Genomic DNA, 19,895 nt, shown 5'->3' on the forward strand with positions numbered 1-19,895 from the left:
CAAGTTGATGCACCAAAATACTAAATTATCAGTATTTTTTCATGTTTTTTTTACTAGAATGCACCCACTTGTCAAGTTGTTGTACTCGGACGTTCAATTCTCAAGTTTTTCACTATATCGCACACACCTGCCAAGTTGTTGTACCATGGGTGTAATTTACTCAATATAATTTATGAATAAAAATTATCGGAATGAAAAATATGCAATTTTCAAAAAAAAAGTCCATCTAAAACACAACGATGACAAATGATAATAAAGAGGGGAGAAGCAGTAGGCCTATAAAGGAGTAGAGTGCTGGTGGTTGATGGGATATCTGAAAACTATAAACAAAACCCCAATAGAATCCCAATGATGATTGAAAGGAGTGGCGATGGGCATACCGTTAAGCAGCATATTCACAACGGTTTGCGGGACTTATGGAGAGTAGAAATAAACCCCAATGGTAATCATGTTTGATTTTTAAAATTCCAATGACACCAAGGAGGGAGGCAGCGGGCTGGCTGTAGAAGAGTATAGTGGTGAAGCCACTAACGATTGACAAGACTTATAGAAAGTAAAAAAAGAACACAAACAATAATTATGTTCGATTTTTAAAATCCCAATGACAATAAAAAGATGTGGTAGCAGATGGGCCGTAGAATAATAAATTGGCATGTTTGACAATACTTCTAAAAATTATGAAAACGAAACCCACCAAGGCAATGTAATCTAAAAGCTATAAGGTCTAATTTTTAAATTTCTAAAGAGAATAAATATAAGTAGTGGTAGATCAAGTAAGCAAATAAAAAGGTGACAAAGGAGTAAGGGTAGCGACTGACGTTGCTTTTAAAAACTATAAAATTATTAGAATCACGGTAATGATAATTTAAATAAAATCATGTGGTAAAAATAGATAATTTTAAATTGATGCTAGCCACGCAAATGCGCGGGCCGCTCAACTAGTTTTTATAATGTCTGCGCATTTCAAATGACATATCTGCATGTGCAATATAATTGCCATCTTGATGGTAGCTATGCCACACCTTCTCCCTTATTGTGGCCACAGGTCGCCTTCCTCCTTTTTTTAAGAACTTATGTGGTTATTTTATATTGAAAGGTTTAGATACATAGATCTACCAACTGGTGATGTTTTAGTTGGCATCCCATTCTCCCGAACCTTTTGGCTGGAATGGCTCCTAGAGCTTGACATTTTCATTTGCATAATTGCATTATATTATCTTTGTTGATAACTTTTGAAATGAGCGTCACCTGATGCTGTTATCCACCATCCGACCACTTCTAACGCTCAGAGATCACATCTTTGCTCTATTCTTGGACACATATTTTGAAGCAAGCTAAATAGCTAAGCGTGCCAACTCGTCGAGCAGAGTGTGGGTTTTATAACTTGTTAGTATGAATAAGCCAAATCGACTTGAGTTGTTAATGAGTCATTATAAAAACCTTCTATGTTTGTTCGGAAAAGACTTCTATTTATACTTATGCACCTAGACAAGTTTTTTTTATAGGTTTATAGCTAAAAATAAAGCTTTTACGGGGAGAGCTAGTAGCTCGTTAATGAGTCCTTTAGAAAAAAACAAAAGGCTAGTATCTCGTTAAGATAAGGGCTTCCCCACCAGGCTGCCGAATCATCATTATGCACCCATATCGCTTGGAGCGGATCCACCATATGTAATGCAATATTGGTGTCTTACGGTACCAATGACTCCTTGCTAATCTCTTTATTAATATACTTTAGAAACAACATGTATATCAACATAATCTAAAAGGGCGTCCGTTCTGAGAAGACCGGGCGAGGGGAAACGGTTCGCGGGCATGTTCTGGCCTTTGACTTCTGACCGTGTGTGTGATCTTCGAGACCCAGGGAGCTGCTACATATTAAATCATTTGACCCCTAATTGGACGGAGATGTGTATGCAACGACCAACATCGATGGTCAGCGAATTAACACAAGTCTTATTTTCGCTTCTTTTTTTTCCCCTTTCCGTACCGCTCCCACATTTCCAAGTTTCCCCAGTGAACGACATGCATGCCAGCCATAGACTGTAGAACCGTCGCGGAAGTAGCAATCCGGAGCATATGTTCCAAAGGCAGAATAAACAATAATACGGGCCGGGGAACAAACCACGCACGCGCCGTGTTTGTACATAGGATTTATATATATATATAACAGCGGGGTGGTGAGCCGAGAGGCAGAGTAGCAGACAACCGGTCGTGAGCATACCACCGATCAATTCCCCCCTTCTCTTTCTGCTGCACACTGCTGCACTCCTTGTTATAGCTGTTGCGGGAAGTAAGCTGCTCTGCGAGCGAGGGTAGCTGCTGCGATAAGCTAGCGAGTGGGACGATCGATGGGGATGGTCGTCTTCGCCGCAGGTGACGAGCGGCCGCTGATGCTTGTGTGGGCGGCGGTCGCGGGCGCGGTGCTCGCGTGGTGCGCCGTGCGGGCGATGGAGTGGGCGTGGTGGAGGCCGCGGCGCCTGGAGCGGGCGCTCCGTGCCCAGGGCCTCCGCGGCACGCCGTACCGCTCCCCGGCGGGCGACGCGCCGCTCAACGTGCAGCTCAGCGCCGAGGCGAGGGCGCGGACCATGCCGCTCGGCTGCCACGACGTCGTGCCGCGCGCGATGCCGCTGTTCCACCAGGCCATGAAGGAGCACGGTACGACATGTTCTACTCTCCTCTCTCTCTCTCTCTCGTTTGATCATAGCCATAAATTTTTGAGATTTTAATCAGGGCGAGACATGGCCGAACACCTGATCTCTGTAACTGTAAATGGCTTGACCTTTCTACTTTCCTACTATCAATGATCTGTTAGTGCTCTTGCTTTCGTTTTTAAAAAAAGAAAAAGGCGTGCCTCACTGGCAAATAGTTTCAGGCTCCACCTGTTTAAGCTATAAAATTTGAAGCACTGTTGAGATAATTAATCATTGTTTTCATACAGTACAACAGATCTGGAACAAATGAATGTCCAGAAGCTAACTATTGGATCTTTTTTGGCGCTCCAAGTTTTTATGGACTAATCTAGCTTTTAGACCTTGATCCATTGGTTATATAACCTATTAACCTTGTTAGAGGGAAGACCTCATAATAAGGAAGGAAATGGTTTTTTTAATATACCATTAGAATTAACACTGTTAATAAGGTGAGTGGAGTACGTAATTAGTAAAATGATGCCACATATATTGCTCTATACAAATTTAAAATACAATATGCCAATTATATTTCATACCTTGAATGTAAAATCTCAAACAACATTTGAATCTGATTGATAACACTAAAATATGTAGACGCTAAACGCCGCAATTGAAATAAAAGCAACAGTGGAAATCTTGTTATGCTCTGGATTATATTTGAGTGTGGTTTCACATATTACAAATTTGGAAATTAAAGTGGCTTGCATGCATGTCTCCATAAGAATCAGCTTAGGCTGCCAAATCTATCATATTTTTAATTTTTAGTGGCAAAATACATGAATATAGGATTTATTGTAGCCTCTTACTTCACTAGATTCTGTAGAAGGGCTCCTGTCTTAAAGAGATGAACTTGTGTATACAACCTGCTAATACTTAAAAGAGTGTAGCAGAAAATTTCCATTTAGCATCTAAGGGCTCTTTTCTAGTAGCTATATATATATATATATATATATATATATATATATATATATATATATATATATGCACTCCCTCCGTCCCTAATATAAGTGATTTTGAACGGATGTGACACTTTTTAGTCCAACAAATCTTTTTATGTTTAGATTTGTTGTACTAGTAAGTTCTATCCACCTAAAATCCTTTATATTTTGAGGCAGGGGAATATATATTACTTCTCTCAAATCAGTCCAACGACATTTCCAATACGGAGAAGTCCTACCACATGGTATGTAAAGGTATACACGTAGAGATGAAACCAGATTTCCTGCATGATGGTGACAGATTATCTGCAGTTGATTTATTAAGGCCAAGGATTTACATATGGATTTAATCTTGTGGCACCTTGGAGTTCACGCATACCTGTCAATAATAGATTTCTATCATTTGAACCCCAACATGCCCATTTGGCTATTTGGGATGCACCATTATTTCGCATAATTTTCTATCCTCCACAATCTAATATATGAGCACTCGAGGTCTCTTATTAAGTCAATAATATAGAGGAGTGATATGCTTCCTTATCTCCCTTTCCCCCTATTTTTAGTCGTTACTACAAATTTTATTTTTTTTCTTTTTGCAAGGATTTCTTTTTTATTTTTGTGAGAAATATCTTTTAATTTTTTTTAGTGAAAACTATCATTTTTATTTTTCTTGAATAAGCATGTTCAATTATCATATATAATCATGAATTATAAACTAAAATAACTGCAACTTATCATACGATATTTGTGAAAGCGATGATACATTTGAATGAAGGGATCCATGTAATCACAAATTCAGAGCGAAAATGAAGTCTTGTCGTAATTATGTGATATATGTTGGCAGGTAAAGTGTCGATCACCTGGTTCGGGCCAGTGCCCAGGGTGACCATCACCAAGCCTGAGCTGGTGCGAGAAGTGCTGTCCAACAAGTTCGGCCACTTCGAGAAGCTCAAGTTTGGACGTTTCCAGAGGTTGCTGCACAACGGATTGGGCAGCCACGAGGGCGAGAAATGGGCCAAGCACAGGAGGATCATCAACCCGGCCTTCCATCTCGAGAAGCTCAAGGTGAGAGAGATATTTCTGTCACGGACATGGCAACAGTGATCGGGCCTAGGCGCCGTTGTTTCGGACTAATTTTTTCTTCTCAATAATCAGCGCATGTTGCCAGCTTTCGCTGCATGTTGCACCGAGCTGGTGGACAAGTGGGAAGGTTTAGCCAAAGGAGGTGATGAGCCGTACGAAGTTGATGTTTGGCCGGAGATGCAGAGCCTGACAGGGGATGTCATCTCACGCGCCGCATTCGGCAGCAGCTACCTTGAAGGCAAGAGGATTTTCCAGCTCCAGGGTGAGCAGATCGAGCTCATCGTCGCCACCATGAATAAGATACATATCCCTGGTTACATGTGAGCTCCCTTCTCACTTTCATCATCTCTCGTTCGGCCCATTTCCCCTGCAAAGTTCATATGTTTTCCTCCTGCTGATAGTAGCAAACGGTAGTGCAATGAATTCCACGCGACAAAATGAATGATCTGACGTGTTTGCGATGCAGACACCTGCCGACCAAATCCAACCGGAGGATGAAGCAGATCGCTGCGGAGATCGAAGGGATGCTGAAACGCATCATCGCGAAGAGAGAGAGCGCCTTGAAGGCCGGCGAGGCAAGCAGCGACGACGATCTCCTCGGCCTCCTGCTGGAGTCCAACCTGGACCACAGCAAGGGCAACGGCGGCGCCGCGAGCTCCGGCATCTCGATCGACGACGTGATCGGGGAGTGCAAGCTGTTCTACTTCGCCGGCATGGAGACCACGTCGGTGCTGCTCACCTGGACGATGGTCGTGCTCTCCATGCACCCGGAGTGGCAGGACCGCGCCCGGGAGGAGGTCCTCCACGTCTTCGGCAGCCGCGCCCCGGATTACGACGGCTTAAGCCGCCTAAGAATCGTAAGCACTTCGACACGATTAACTGATGATTCACGAAATTAAAGATATAAAAGTCTAATTTGGGTTTTGGGTTTTGGGTTTTGCAGGTGACCATGGTGTTGTACGAGGTGCTGCGGCTGTACACGCCGCTGACGGCGCTGCAGAGGAAGACGTACAAGCCGATGGAGCTCGGCGGGGTGAGGTACCCGGCGGGCGTGGTGCTGACGCTGCCGCTGCTGTGCGTGCACCACGACAAGGACGTGTGGGGCGCGGACGCCGACGAGTTCAGGCCGGAGAGGTTCGCGGAGGGGATCTCCAAGGCGTCCAGGGAGGCGCCGGCCTTCTTCCCGTTCGGGTGGGGGCCGAGGATCTGCATCGGCCAGAACTTCGCGCTGCTCGAGGCCAAGATGGGCCTCTCCATGATCCTGCAGCGCTTCTCCTTCGACCTCTCGCCGTCCTACACCCACGCGCCGTTCCCCGTCGGCCTGCTTCAGCCGGAGCACGGCGCGCAGGTCAGGCTCACGAGGCTAAACTGATGACAAACACCTCCTGGGTCCTGGCCTAGACGAGAACTGCATGCTCGGTCGGTCTATCTTTTTTCTAGTCTGAATGTACAGCATAATTGGTGCATGGACAATGTGTTCAGAACAAGTCAAATTACCTGAACTAGGAGCGGTTGTGAACTTTTTTTTTATTTTAGTTTTTTGTGATGTTTGTTAAGTGCTTTTGATTCGCTCGGATGTTTGTACAAAATGTGTCAGTCACGTGTGCTCTCATGAAGAGTGGACCTATGTACATTTAAGAAGATGACAACTAATGTTGTGTGCTTGTGTCTAGTGTGGGTGTGTTTGGTTGCTTGCACCGTGCCTAGCCCGCATGCGTGGGTGCAGGCCAGCCATGTTTGGTTGCCTGCATGGCATCGGGGCCTAGCTCTGCTCGTGCAAATCGGCCTTCTGAGCCAGGCCCGCTGGAAACGCTAGCGGCGAGCTTCGCTGCTCATCCTGGCTGCACGGGTGCAGGCTTGGGGTTGCGTGGGTGCAGGCGCAGGGGCAAGCGTGTGCAAGGGGCGATAGGGGGTCGCGCTCCCCTCACCTCCCTCGCCCCATTTGCTCTTTCAAGCGTTGTCTTGTTCGTCGCCATCTCCATAGCCTCATGGAACCTGTCAGCCATTGGAGCCCCTCCCCCTCATCTCATCTCTTCAATGGCTACAACGAGCAGCCGTCGGATGTCCCAAGCTCGCCGCGCCACCTCTGACGGCACCGATATCTTGCTGGCTAGGAGGAAGGAGGATTTGAGGTTGAAGGAAGGAGAAAGGAGGATTTCAGATCTAGAAGCTCATCGTTGCTATTGTCCTGCTTCTCTTCCACCTCACCGTTGCTATATGTCTGTAGAGAAATGTATATGTCCGCTAAGTTCTAATGAGTTGCTCCAGAATAACTTCACAATTCCACTGTGGTACAAGGTTCTTTGGGCTGGTGATTCTTGGACCATGTTTAGTCCGTGCGGCCCATCATGCTTCCATGGTCGGAATGTGCCAATAACCCAACACTCCTACCGTGCCGAGAGCGCATTATAATCCTTAGCCGTGCCGTGTTTCGAGCCTTCGAGTCGTGTATGGCGTCGTTCCCAGGCCAAGACTTAGATGATGTGACGGTCTGGGAGACTGGGAGACCAACCAAAGCAACTCCTCCGATAGAGATGCAGAAAAATCAACGGAAAAGTTAAGAGTTCCCTTGTTTTCCTTGACGATGTGAGCGGTGGAGCAATGGCACAAACGACACCTGTGTACTACATGCATATAGCAACGAAAGAAAAATCAAAGCTAACTTGTATCACCGCATCTGCCTGGCCATGGACGCTTGTGACAAAGCTCCTTTTGTTACGTTCCACTCTTAGTCTTTTTTAGCATCGTTCTTGGCCATGCATTTCCTGTTGACGTCCCCATCGTTTGGCTAATAAGCCAAAACGGCTTATTAGAAAAAAAATAAATTTATGGGTAAAATTTTTATAAATGTGTTCTTTGTCACTTAAAAGCCAATGTTGAAAAAGAATTTACGTTGAAAATATCTTAAAATCAACTTCAAAATTAAGTTTAAAAATTTAAATTTTGGCTTTTTCTTAAGCTTATTAGGCCATCCGATGGGAGTCATAGTAGTATATCACGTCAACACGCAGGTATGTACACACATACGACGAGATCGAAACCATGGAGATTGTCGATGGCGCTTCACCGTTGCATCCATGGAGCTTGCTGCTCTACGCGCTCGGCGCATTGGCGGCGCTGTGGTGGGCGTGGTGGGCTCTCGACCGGTTCTGGTTCCGCCCGCGTCGGCTGGCCCGGGCGCTGATGTCCCAGGGCCTCCGCGGCACCGACTACCGCTTCCCGTCCGGCGACCTGAAGGAGTTCGCGCGGCTGCTCGGCGCCGCCCTCGCCGCGCCCATGCCGCCGCTGTCGCACGACGTCGCCTCGCGAGCGCATCCGTTCGAACTCGCCGCCATCAAGCAGCACGGTGCGTAGTACTGGCTCTCCTTTTAATCAGCAGCTTACACACACTCCTGCAAACGTGAGAGAGATCAAACGGAAGTCGTATGGAATGCAGGCAATGTTTGCGTGACTTGGTTCGGCCCGGAGGCGCGAGTGATCGTGAGTGATCCTAAACTTTTCCGAGAGATTTTAGCGAACAAGAACTGGCGGTTTGGGAAGCAGAAGTCCATTCTTTGGGTCCAGAATTTGCTGGCAGATGGGCTCACGAGCCACCAAGGCGAGAAATGGGTCGCTCACCGGAGGATAATGAACCACGCCTTCCATCTCGAGAAGCTGAAGGTGAGACACCACCATCCTGCACACACGACACAACCATAAGTCCATAACCCTTTTTCTTTTTTTTACATCCTTTCTAGCTTTGTCAGTCTATAGGTTTGTATTTACTTCTTGAGGATCGTAAAATTTCTTACAGTGAAAGGATTGCTTGATGCTTTGTGCAGAGGATGTTGCCGGCGTTCGCAGCATGTTCCAGCGAGCTGATAAGCAGATGGCAGGATTCTGTGGGGGCTGATGGTGCGCAGGAGATCGATGTCTGGCCGGAGTTCCAGAATCTCACGGGGGATGTCATCTCCCGGTCGGCGTTCGGCAGCAGCTTCAGTGAAGGGAGGAGGATCTTCCAGTTGCAGTCAGAGCAGGCACGAAACGTTATGAAGATAGCAAAAGCTTTGTATTTCCCAGGTTACAGGTGATTGAGTAATAGCAAAATTAAACCCGAATTAAAGAGGTTAGGTACTACTTGATTACATCTGACATGCGATTTTTTTTGCTTATTGTGCAGGTTTCTGCCTACAGAGCTCAACAGAAGGACGAAAGCAAACGCACGCGAGGTCAGAGAGCTTCTGAAAGGCATAATCACCAAGAGGGAGAGCGCGATGAAGGATGGCCATGCGGTTAACGTTGATCTGCTTGGATTGCTATTGGAGACCAACATTAAGGAAAGCCAAGAAGCTGGAATCTCCAAGCCAACCATGACCACGAACGACATCATCGAGGAGCTGAAGCTGCTCTACTTTGCAGGATCGGATACAACCGCGGTGCTGCTCACATGGACAATGGTCCTCCTAAGCATGCACCCCGAGTGGCAGGACCGTGCCAGGGAGGAGGTTCTGCGCGTTTTCGGAAAGAACAGTCCAGATTTCGAGGGCATAAACCATCTCAAAGTCGTGAGTGCAACATACCAAGATGAAGAAAATTTTGCAGGTTCTGTTTTTAGTTCGTTTCACGTTCTAATTAGCTCCAGCTTCTCTGTCGCAGGTGACCATGATATTACACGAGGTTCTCAGGCTGTATCCACCGATCCTGCTGCTTGGCCGAGAGGCATACGAATAGACCGAGCTCGGAGGGATCACGTATCCACCGGGGGTGACATTCGCGTTGCCGATCGCGTGCATCCACCACGATCCGGTCGTGTGGGGAGAAGACGTCGGCGAGTTCAAGCCGGAGAGGTTCGCGGAGGGCGTCTCCAAGGCGTCCAAGGACTCACCGGCGTTGGTTCCCTTCAGTTGGGGGCCACGGATCTGTGTCGGCCAGAACTTCGCGTTGCTGGAGGCCAAGATGGCGTTGAGCATGATCCTGCAGCGGTTCTCGTTCGGGCTGTCTCCGTCCTACACGCACGCACCGTTCCCAATCCCCACGCTCCAGCCACAGCATGGGGCACAGATTAAGCTTACTAAACTCTGATCATTTTAAGTAGCACTAGATTATCAAGCATGTCGGCGGTTGAGCGGAGCCTGGCTCGATCTGCTGCAGCCTCTGCTTTTCTGTTTTACTGTTTAGGATGTTCTCATAAAGTCTGAATAAAGAAAAGGCGACGATGTTGTGATCAACTGGGAACTATGCCGATCGGAAATTTTAAGGGAATAAATGAAACATGTACGGTAGCGTTGTAGGGGGAAAAACAAAAGGAAAACTGAAAAGAAAAGGAGAGGATTAGTTGCTGAGACGAACTGCAACTGCTGTTGCCTTCGATTCAGTTGTTGCACACGGCGACCGTTTTCTGCCGCTGCCGACGCAGGCGGAAGCGCCAATACGATGGACGACGATGAACGATTCGGCTTCGTTTCCCGTACGGATTAGTGGCTCCGAATCCGAGCAGGACACCAAAATTCTCCCGATCCGTGTACATATATCGGGAGCAAGAGACCGAGCGACCCCACTCACCCGCACACCTCACAACGCGGGACAAAGCCGAAACTCCTAATGGGCGATCAATCGCTGGGCTATAGGAGTGGCGATCGATTTCCCTTTTCTTTCTAGTCCAAACACGTGCGTCCGCCACTTGCCTTTTCTGGCTTTCTCAGCCTTTTTCCTATTGGGCTTGGCCCACGAGAGCCCATCCGCAGCACGGCATCGTTTTTGGCTTTTTTTTTTTTTGTCGCCCTTATGAGAAGCGGAAGCGGATGCCGTTGCAATTTTGAACAGTACCCTCTTCTTCCTCTCCTGGCGATTTCGATTTCTCTTGTGATTCTCCGACGATTTTTCTCCAACGCAACGTGGTGCGTCTCCTGATCTCCTCGAGCATCCTTGGAAGCGATTCCTCCTGTTATTTCTCGGTTATTGTAGTTAGGGTTTAATTTTTGGAAGTGATTTTCTGTTCCCTCGAGCTAGCTTGATTTGATTGGCGATTTTTTGTTTTAGTTCCTTGGTTTTTTGGGTTTAGATCCATGGAGTTTTGGGTTTCTCCGTCACAAAATCATGCCGTTAAACTGAAAGGGAAAACACCATGGATTACACATGCACCACACTGTAGACGCCGTCGCCGCCGCGGTTGACGCTGCCGCTGCCGACACCTTCACCGCCGCCCGTCGCTGCTAGGGTTAGGGTCTAACCCTAGCAAAATCATGGATCTAAACCCAAAACGCCATTGCTTGAATCTTGTAAGCTCTAGTATTGCAATGAACTACTGTAAGCAGGAGTATTGCAAATGGGAATATTTGTGGCTGCATATTGCTGGATATTTTCCATGTGTATCCTGGAGTGAATGGACAATTTGGGTAGATTGCTGCATATTGCTGAATCAATGCATTGATATAGCTAGAATATTTGGGCAGATTGCTGTAAATGAATGCTATTTTTGACTACATATTGCTGCACAATTGATGACTGCATTTTTTGCAATGTGATTTTCAATCCAGTGCAATATCCAGCTGCAATCTTGGAGCATATTTGGCTCCTGAAATACTACATATCTCAAGTTATTTTGCCAGCTTGAGTATATTTTGCCATCTTTCAGCAAATTTTGCTAGCATGATTCAAGTTATTCACGGAGAAATTTTTCTATCTCCATGCCCTGCTTGACCTGGTATTATCATGAGGCTTTCACATGATGCATGGATTGCTGCAATCTGATTTTGTAGGTGTCATCATATAGTTGTTGCTTTCTAATAACATTCATACTTGAGTCAGATTTTCAGAGAAAAAACTACAAAGGATTTAATAGGAGCAAAAACATCTTTGTGCATTAACTTGGTGTACTGAGTTTTTTTTTGTCAGAAATGTACTATTTTGCGTTCCTCCCTATGCAGTTAGTTTTTTTTCCCCTGAAACGATTGTGCGCAGATTTGCTTTGTTCTAGACAAATTTTTGGGAGAACACAAATAGGGGCTGGTTTTGAATTTTGTTTTAGACTCGATTTTTTCAGTTGATTCTAGGTGTCCTCATCAACTGATTTTGTTCTTGTATTTGTAGGATTAGATAATCAGTAAAGTTTCAGTGTTTCGCTCTGTTTTTTATAGTGCAATGGGTGCACTTTTTGTCTAAACTGTGTGCTGGTAAATATAAACGAACCATCCAGAACTGAGAAAACCTAGCAGCCGCCTGTGTTGTGTTTAATTATATACTGCAGATTTATACACCTCTGCATTTCTAAGTTTGTATTCCTGCAGTCATCAACTCATAATCCTCTTATACTGAGTTAAGTTCAGTCTGGTTGTAGTTAGTCACGAAGTTTTGATGATTTTTTGTTAAAATTTTCATGAGCATATATATTTGTGATTGACTGGCCCATCTGCACTTTTTGGCATTTCTGGCCACTAGCACTAAATGGTAATCTTTTTGCCTTAGTTTTGGTTGTAGTCTACCATTCCCATCTATCAGGCCAATAACATCAATACAAATGCAGTTATAACTGACATGGCTTATTGTCATATACGCCCTCACTATTTGCCATTTTGTGGGTTCATGTTAGCTTAACTATTTTTTTTTGTTATTGTGGATATGCATATGTTTGCCACCTCATCAGCACTCATAAGCAATCAACTTAGGCAGATTTTTCTTTGTTCTAGATAATTTTTTGGGGGAACCGGTAGTGACTGCTAGTGAATTTTATTTTTCTGATTCAATTTCAGTTGATTCTTGGATCAACTGATTTTGACTCACATTTCAGTTGATTCTCATATTTTGTGACTAGTAGTGACTGGTGTCCTCATCAACTAATTTTGCTCTCATATTTATAGGATTAGATGTTCAATTAAGTTTCAGGATTTTGCTCTGTTTTTTATGGGACAATGGGTGATTTGGCTAAACTGTGTGCTGGTAAATATAAAGTATTAAAGTATATGTGATGCGTGGTAAGTACATAGCAGGGGGTGCTTGACATGGTGACTAACATGACTAGTCCATACATATAAACAATTTTTTTGATCTAGTGTTTTTGCTACTATGTCTTTGATAATATACAACATATAAAAAATTCTCAGTACACCAAGTCACCAAAAATGCTCATACATGTGTCTGAAAACCAAGGGGTAGAGAGAGCACCTTCATCACATAGAGAACGGACATCTTGGACAGAATAAAATCTCCTGGATGAATAGTATCTTTTTTTTGCGCTTTTCTGAATTCCATTGTTTCGCTTTTTTACATAACCTTTTTGATTTCCTTTGCCACTATCTGCTTGTATCAATGATTTCTAATAAATCAGTTGGTCAGGAGCTCAAGGTGTCTATGTAACTGTTGCGCAGATAAAAAATTCCATTACGTGACTCGGGCAGTATGGATGATTTTGAGGAACATGGTATTAGTTCTCGTGAAGATTCGGACTGTAGCAAGGCAAATTGTTCAATTTCAAATTATGTTCCAAGCAAGGATGCCACTGGTGAGCACTCTGCAGGCAAAGATAACAGCTCGGCAGAATCTGAAAGTAACAGAGTTGAAGTACAACAGTCTTCAGATTCTGCAATAAACAAAATGAAGGTATACTTTTTTTTTGTGATAATGATTTTACTAGTCTATTTCCCTGTTTCTCTTTAACTGGTATTCTATCCGATACCATGGATCAATTAAACCAAGCAAGGTGTATAAACTTACTAATCGCCTGATAGGTTTTTTTTTTAATTCACATGTTTTGTTTCCATCCCCTGCTAATTTCTTGTGTTTATAATGTTTCGAAGTATAAAGTGTTTAAAGCAGAATGTTTGTAAGTATAAAGTTTCTGCAATTATAAACTTTTGGATGTTGAATTTTTTATTAGTGTAAAGTTTACAAGTATAAAGTTTCTATATAAAAAATATTTGAATCCGAATTGTAAATTGAATCGGGTATATAAACTTTTGACTTATAAACTTTAGGTCTACAAACTTTAGATGTATAAACTTCAGATGTGTAAACTCAAGGTGTATAAACTTACTGTTCGCCCGATATGGTTTTTTTTGGAATACACATGTCTTTGTTTTCATCTCCCACTAATTTCTTGTGCTTATAATATTTTCGAAGTATAAAGTGTTTAAAGCAGCATGTTTGTAAGTATAAAGTTTCTAGTTTCTGCAACTATAAACTTTATAAGTATAAAGTTCATAGGCATAATGGTTATTAGCATAAAGTTTCTGCAACTATAAACTTTTGGATGTTGAATTTTTTATTAGTGTAAAGTTTACAAGTATAAAGTTTCTATATAAAAAATATTTGAATCTGAATTGTAATTTGAATCGAGTATATAAACTTTTAACTTATAAACTTTAAGTGTACAAACTTTAGGTGTACAAACTTCAGATGTGTAAACTCGAGGTCTACAAACTTTAGGTGTATAAACTTACTATTCACCCGATAGGTTTTTTTTTGGAATACACATGTCTTTGTTTTCGTCCCCCGCTAATTTCTTTTGTTTATAACATTTTCGAAGTATAAAGTGTTTAAAGCAGCATGTTTGTAAGTATAAAGTTTCTAGTTTCTGCAACTATAAACTTTATAAGTATAAAGTTCATAGGCATAATGGTTATTAGCATAAAGTTTCTGCAACTATAAACTTTTGGATCTTGAATTTTTTTTAATGTAAAGTTTACAAGTATAAAGTTTCTATATAAAAAATATTTGAATCCGAATTATAATTTGAATCGGGTATATAAACTTTAGGTCTACAAACTTTAGTCTACAAACTTTAGGTGTATAAACTTCAGATATGTAAACCCGAGGTGTACAAACTTTAGGTGTATAAACTTACTATTCGTCTGATAGGGTTTTTTTTGGAATACACATGTCTTTGTTTTCATCCCCCGCTAATTTCTTTTGTTTATAACATTTTCGAAGTATAAAGTGTTTAAAGCAGCATGTTTGTAAGTATAAAGTTTCTAGTTTCTGTAACTATAAACTTTATAAGTATAAAGTTCATAGGCATAATGGTTATTAGCATAAAGTTTCTGCAACTATAAACTTTTGGATGTTGAATTTTTTATTAGTGTAAAGTTTACAAGTATAAAGTTTCTATATAAAAAAATATTTGAATCCGAATTGTAATTTAAATCGGGTATATAAACTTTAGGTCTATAAACTTTAGGTGTACAAACTTTAGGTGTATAAACTTCAGATGTGTAAACCCGAGGTGCACAAACTTTAGGTGTATAAACTTACTATTCGTCTGATAGGTTTTTTTTGAATACACATGTCTTTGTTTTCATCCCCCGCTAATTTCTTGTGTTTATAATATTTTCGAAGTATAAAGTGTTTAAAGCAGCATGATGAACAAACTAATTAATGCACTCATTCATTTATTTGATATTTTAAAACATAAGATCATCAAAACAGGATGATGCTAAAACATTCCGTGAGAAGCTCACATAATTCCTGGTGGCTAATGATCATCATGAAAAGCACAACCCTAAAATTAGAACCATCGGAAAAAATATGTGAGTTCTTGCAAAATGAAGTTCTTTTTTCTTTCTATATTTTTTTATATAACCTATTTTTGGTTACTACTTTTAGGTTTGACATTCTCTCTCTTTCTTTTCATATGTAGGGTGTGACAATATAATTTTTATTCACAAGGGAAATGGTACTGTTCATCACAACTGTCATATATTCATGTGCTGGAATGGCTCTTTGTTTCCACAAAACTGTCAGTAGTATTAAATTGAATATTTCTACATCTCACAACTTATCATGTTGCTTTTGCCCAACTTTTTTCTCTCATTTAAGTTGTAACAATTTTATTTTTTTTTCTCATCACAGGTTTGAGTTCAATGCCATTTTCAACGATCCTAATGTTCTGCTAGTGAAAGTGCAACTTGGCAATCTCCTTTTTTTAAAAAAGAAACACAATGTTCTCTTTTTTTCCCGCATCATGTTTTTATTGTGCAATTCAACTATTTTTATCAACATTTTTTCAACCTGTCAATTTGCCATATACAAAAATGACGAGCTGATAAACTCCATGGTGCAAACCTGAAATCTAGCGTGTCACATTTTACTTTAACTATATGTTTTTTATATCTTGCATTGTTTTTTTTTTTCAATTCAGTACAAATGATTAAGAAAGCTACAGCTTTTGTCATTTCAAAGTTACTTTAATTGATCTCCCCACCCTATACTTATCCCTACTTACCACATCCCAGAAAATCAGTATAATTGACGAAGAAAGCTACAATTTTTATCATTTGAAAGTTACTTTCATTGATCTCCCCACCCTCCACTTATCCCTACGTACCACATCCCAGAAAGTTAGTATAATTGATGAAGAAAGCTACAGTTTTTATCATTTGAAAGTTACTTTCATCGATCTCCCCACCCTATACTTATCCCTACTTACCACATCCCAGAAAATCAGTATAATTGACGAAGAAAGCTACAGTTTTTATCATTTAAAAGTTACTTTCATTGATCTCCCCACCCTATACTTATCCCTACTTACCACATCCCAGAAAGATAATAGGGAAAAATATGTAATTTGATGGGCTAAAACTGGAAGGCCCAACGGAGGATGTTGGACCGTCGGCCCGCATCCCGAAAGGGAATCGCGCGCGAAAGTGAAACGGGAGAAGGCCCATGAATGTAAACTGCAAGGCCCAGCAACCGGCCCGCGTGGAGGAAGCGCGAAAGGGAAACCGGAAACAGGAGGAAGCGCGCAGATGCGAAAAAGGAAAGCGCGTGGAGGTGCAGGTGGGTCCTTCCCCCGATCGCTCGCCGCATGCGCCAGCGATCAATCGCGCAATAGGGGGACCCGCACAAAGCATCACCCCCCCCCCCCCCCCCCCCCCCAATTCACAACCGAACCCAAACCCGTGGAAACAAATCATGCAGAGCGTGGCAAGGCTCGTCGCTCGGAGCGCCCGGTCGTCGGCGGAGCACAACTGCAGCCGGCGAAAGCTCGCCAGCACAGCCCGCTGCGGCGGCGGCGGCGGCACTAAGGAGGAGATCCTGAAGGTACCTCAGAGTTCGGCGGCCACGATGGCGGAGCCGGCTGCGGGGGACGCGGTGGCCAGGAGCAGGACGGCGTCGCAGGTGGCGGCGGGGATAGCGCAGGGGGAGAGGTTCTTCGTAGGCTACTGCGTCGTCGTGTACGGCAGCCTGCTCGGCCTTGTCTTGAGGCGGTTCAGAAGGGCATGACGATGAAGCTACGGCTGCCTCCTCGCTGCAGCTGATTGGATCGATCACTGGAGACTACTAGGCAGGTGTTGGTGAATTCGAGCATTCGATCGGCCATTGGGAAACGTTGCATTTGTATGACGAGTGTGAGTAGGATACTGTCGTTTTTTTGCATGAGAAGTTTTCTTGTGGAGTGGTCTTGTAGTACTAGTTAGTTTGGCGTAAATTCCTCTATTATGATTCACTTATATTAAACCGTTCCTCAAAAAAGAATGTGGCATGGAAAAAATGTTACTGTAGGCGTAAAATAAAAAGCGAATTTGCTAAATGATACATTTGATAAAAAATCTTACTCCACCCACTCCACCGATTGATATGCTCCACATCCTTCTCTAATTCCAACGAATTCCGGCGAGCTCACAGATCCCACCTAGAGTGTTGAAGGTTAGGATAACTGGATAAGGATGGGACTGGGAGAGGTGTGGGCGTAGAGGGAAGAGAATGTTCTTCGGATTCAGTGTGGTGCGTGTATGGAAAATGAGTCAAATTTAGAGGGAGTCGAAATTTCAAAAGTTTGAAGAACAGACCGGAAGATATGAATGTAAGAGAATCCTAGTAGAAGTCCTAGTCAATCATGAAAAGAGTCCAAATCTGAAAATTTTGAAGAACGAACTGGAAGTGTCATGTGAGGAAATCCTAGTAGGATTATGAGTCCTAGTCAAATTTGGAGGTTGGAAAGATTTCATAAAGAATTAGAATGGAAATTGTGAGGGAACATATTACCTATGTTTTTTAATAAATAACGTCATTGATTTTTGAAATAATGTTTAGACATTCGTTTTATTAAAAAATAGTGTAAATATGCAAAGTATAAGTTATACTTAAAGTTTCTTTAATAATAGAACGTTATAAATTTTAGAATAATATAAATGATCAAACGTCATGATAGAAATTAACAACGCCATCTATAATAAGAAATGAAAGAGTACTTGGTAGTAATCCATATGCTTATTGCATAGGCAAAAGTATAAATTACCCCCCACCCCCTCCCACGAACTATCTCGGTCGACCGAATACTCCCCTGGACCCGAAAACCAGACATTGCTCACTCTGAATTGGGCTCCGGTCGATGGCGAGCAGTGGCAGGCATGGCTAGGTGGACGAGGCGAGTGCGGCGAGCGGCCGGGAGGCTATGGCAAGGCGCGGCGCTGCGGCGGGAGGCCGCAGGGACAGAATCTGGGGGCGGAGGAAATGGCAAGCGGCGAATGCGAGAACGGCCTCCTCCTCTGCTACTGCCTCCTCCGGCTTTCGCCTATCTTCCGCCTCCTCCCCGTCCTCCTCCCGCCGCCGCGCTAGCGCGGCCGGGTCGGTGTCGGCATCTGCATCCGCAGTCACCCTGGTCAACGGCCTCGCCTCCACGGTCATCGACTGTGCCGCACCCTCTCCCCCACCATCGTATTCCCCGCCATTGCCACCTTCTCGCGCAAATCCGACACCGGCCGCCACTGGTGCGTGTCATAACGGGGCCTGAATGGTGAGCTTGACGGGCCGGCCACCGCTGGCGCGCGTCTCATCCTCGGCCTCCACCGCGAGGAGGCTCGTAGCTGCCGGTGCGCCGCTCGTCCTCGAGGGAGCTCAAGACTGCGACAGGCTCGTCGCTTCCTTCTCGCGAGCTCCGTCTCCGCCGCCACTGCAGCTGCCTCCACGCAAACTCTTGCTCCGCCGACCTCCCTAAGCAACATTGAGCTCCACTGCTGGTCGTCGCCTCCAACACCCTCACCAAGCTCGAGACGGCGGTGGGCTCATCGCTGCCTTCACGCGAGCTTCGATCGCGACCTCTAGGGCCCTCGCCGTCGAGGTCGTTCCAGCCCCACGCCAGCACTCTTTCTGCCCCACTGGCTGAGATCCGGCCTCGACGACCACACTGGCGCCGTCCACTCTCCCTGGGCAAAGAGTACGGCGATGGAACCCAGGGGACGCATGCAGCAGTGTCGCCGCCCACCACCCCGACCTGACGGCCTTCCCTCATGCCGCCGCTGCCGCTATCTCCCCCAACGCCCTGTTGCCCCTACCGCCGCCGTGACACCAGTCCACCGCCTCGTCCTCTGTTTTGGCTTTCCGTGAGAGGGAGAGAGCGAGAGAGAGATGGAGATGGAAGGGAAATGAGGTGGGAGAAGAGAAAGAGGAGCTGACCGGTGGAGCCCACTTATTTTTAATTAATTTTTCACTGACTAGACCACCACGTGTATGCCACGTAGGATCAAAACCACTCTGGATTCCACTAGGGGGTTATTCGTCTGGTTTGAAAAGTTCGAGGTATAAAATGTCTGGTTTTGTGGTTTAGAGGGTAATTAGGTTGACCGTGATAGTTCGGGAGGTAATTCGTATTTTTTTTCCTATTGCATATAGCGTGGAGCTTGCAACCTTCTGATCTACTCTTCACCCCCAAATCTCATATCCCCTCCCTGCATTTCAAAACCAAAGTAACAGCATAAAAAAAAATCAAAGTAGCGGGGGATATATTTCCTCTATTTCTTTCACATCCACCATGCGGCATGCGGAAATGCTACTGGGCGGGCGAGCGATCCTCGCTCGCCCTTTCCCACCCCCCTCCCTCTACCTGGTTTCCTTTTTTGGCACCGTATTACTTTCCTATTTTAGTAAATTTATGCACCTAAAGTTTATACACCACAAGTTTACACATATAAAGTTTAGAGACCTGACCAAAAGTTTATAAATCAAAAGTATATATATCCGATTCAAATTTGAATTTGAATTCAAATATTTTTTATATATAGTATTTCTATACATATAAAGTGTATACACCTAAAGTTTATAGACCTAAAGTTTATATATATCCTATTCAAATTTGAATTTGAATTCAAATATCCGATTCAAATTTGAATTTGAATTCAAATATCCGATTCAAATTTGAATTTGAATTCAAATATTTTTCATATATAGTATTTCTATACATCTAAAGTTTATACACCTAAAGTTTATGGACCTA

At 43.8% G+C, this 19,895-nt stretch overlaps 2 protein-coding genes and 1 long non-coding RNA gene across 4 annotated transcripts; all 3 read left to right on the top strand.

The window, feature by feature from the left end:
• The first annotated feature begins 2,179 nt into the window (after positions 1-2,179).
• On the top strand, positions 2,180-6,280 carry LOC127760393 (cytochrome P450 CYP72A616-like). Its single transcript, XM_052284644.1, has 5 exons — positions 2,180-2,655; positions 4,473-4,693; positions 4,784-5,031; positions 5,178-5,568; positions 5,655-6,280. Exons 1-5 carry the CDS (start codon positions 2,349-2,351, stop codon positions 6,081-6,083), a joined length of 1,596 nt encoding a protein of 531 aa, XP_052140604.1. The 5' UTR covers positions 2,180-2,348; the 3' UTR covers positions 6,084-6,280.
• Positions 6,281-7,717: 1,437 nt separating this feature from the next.
• LOC127765724 (cytochrome P450 CYP72A616-like) lies at positions 7,718-9,918 on the top strand. The gene is made up of 5 exons (XM_052290673.1): positions 7,718-8,057; positions 8,148-8,371; positions 8,533-8,777; positions 8,871-9,255; positions 9,347-9,918. The coding sequence occupies exons 1-5, from the start codon at positions 7,754-7,756 to the stop codon at positions 9,419-9,421; spliced, it is 1,233 nt and encodes a 410-aa protein (XP_052146633.1). The 5' UTR covers positions 7,718-7,753; the 3' UTR covers positions 9,422-9,918.
• A 562-nt stretch (positions 9,919-10,480) lies between these two features.
• On the top strand, positions 10,481-15,779 carry LOC127769607 (uncharacterized). Of its 2 annotated transcripts, XR_008016825.1 has the most exons (4): positions 10,481-10,587; positions 13,054-13,285; positions 15,321-15,419; positions 15,533-15,779. It is a non-coding gene; the product is annotated as an uncharacterized LOC127769607 (long non-coding RNA). The 2 variants fall into 2 exon arrangements; XR_008016824.1 differs by lacking the exon at positions 15,533-15,779 and having other exon boundaries at positions 15,321-15,524.
• The last annotated feature ends 4,116 nt before the right edge of the window (positions 15,780-19,895 follow it).

The sequence above is a fragment of the Oryza glaberrima genome, chromosome 1 (genome assembly GCF_000147395.1).
Source record: "Oryza glaberrima chromosome 1, OglaRS2, whole genome shotgun sequence".
NCBI classification, from domain to species: Eukaryota; Viridiplantae; Streptophyta; class Magnoliopsida; order Poales; family Poaceae; genus Oryza; species Oryza glaberrima.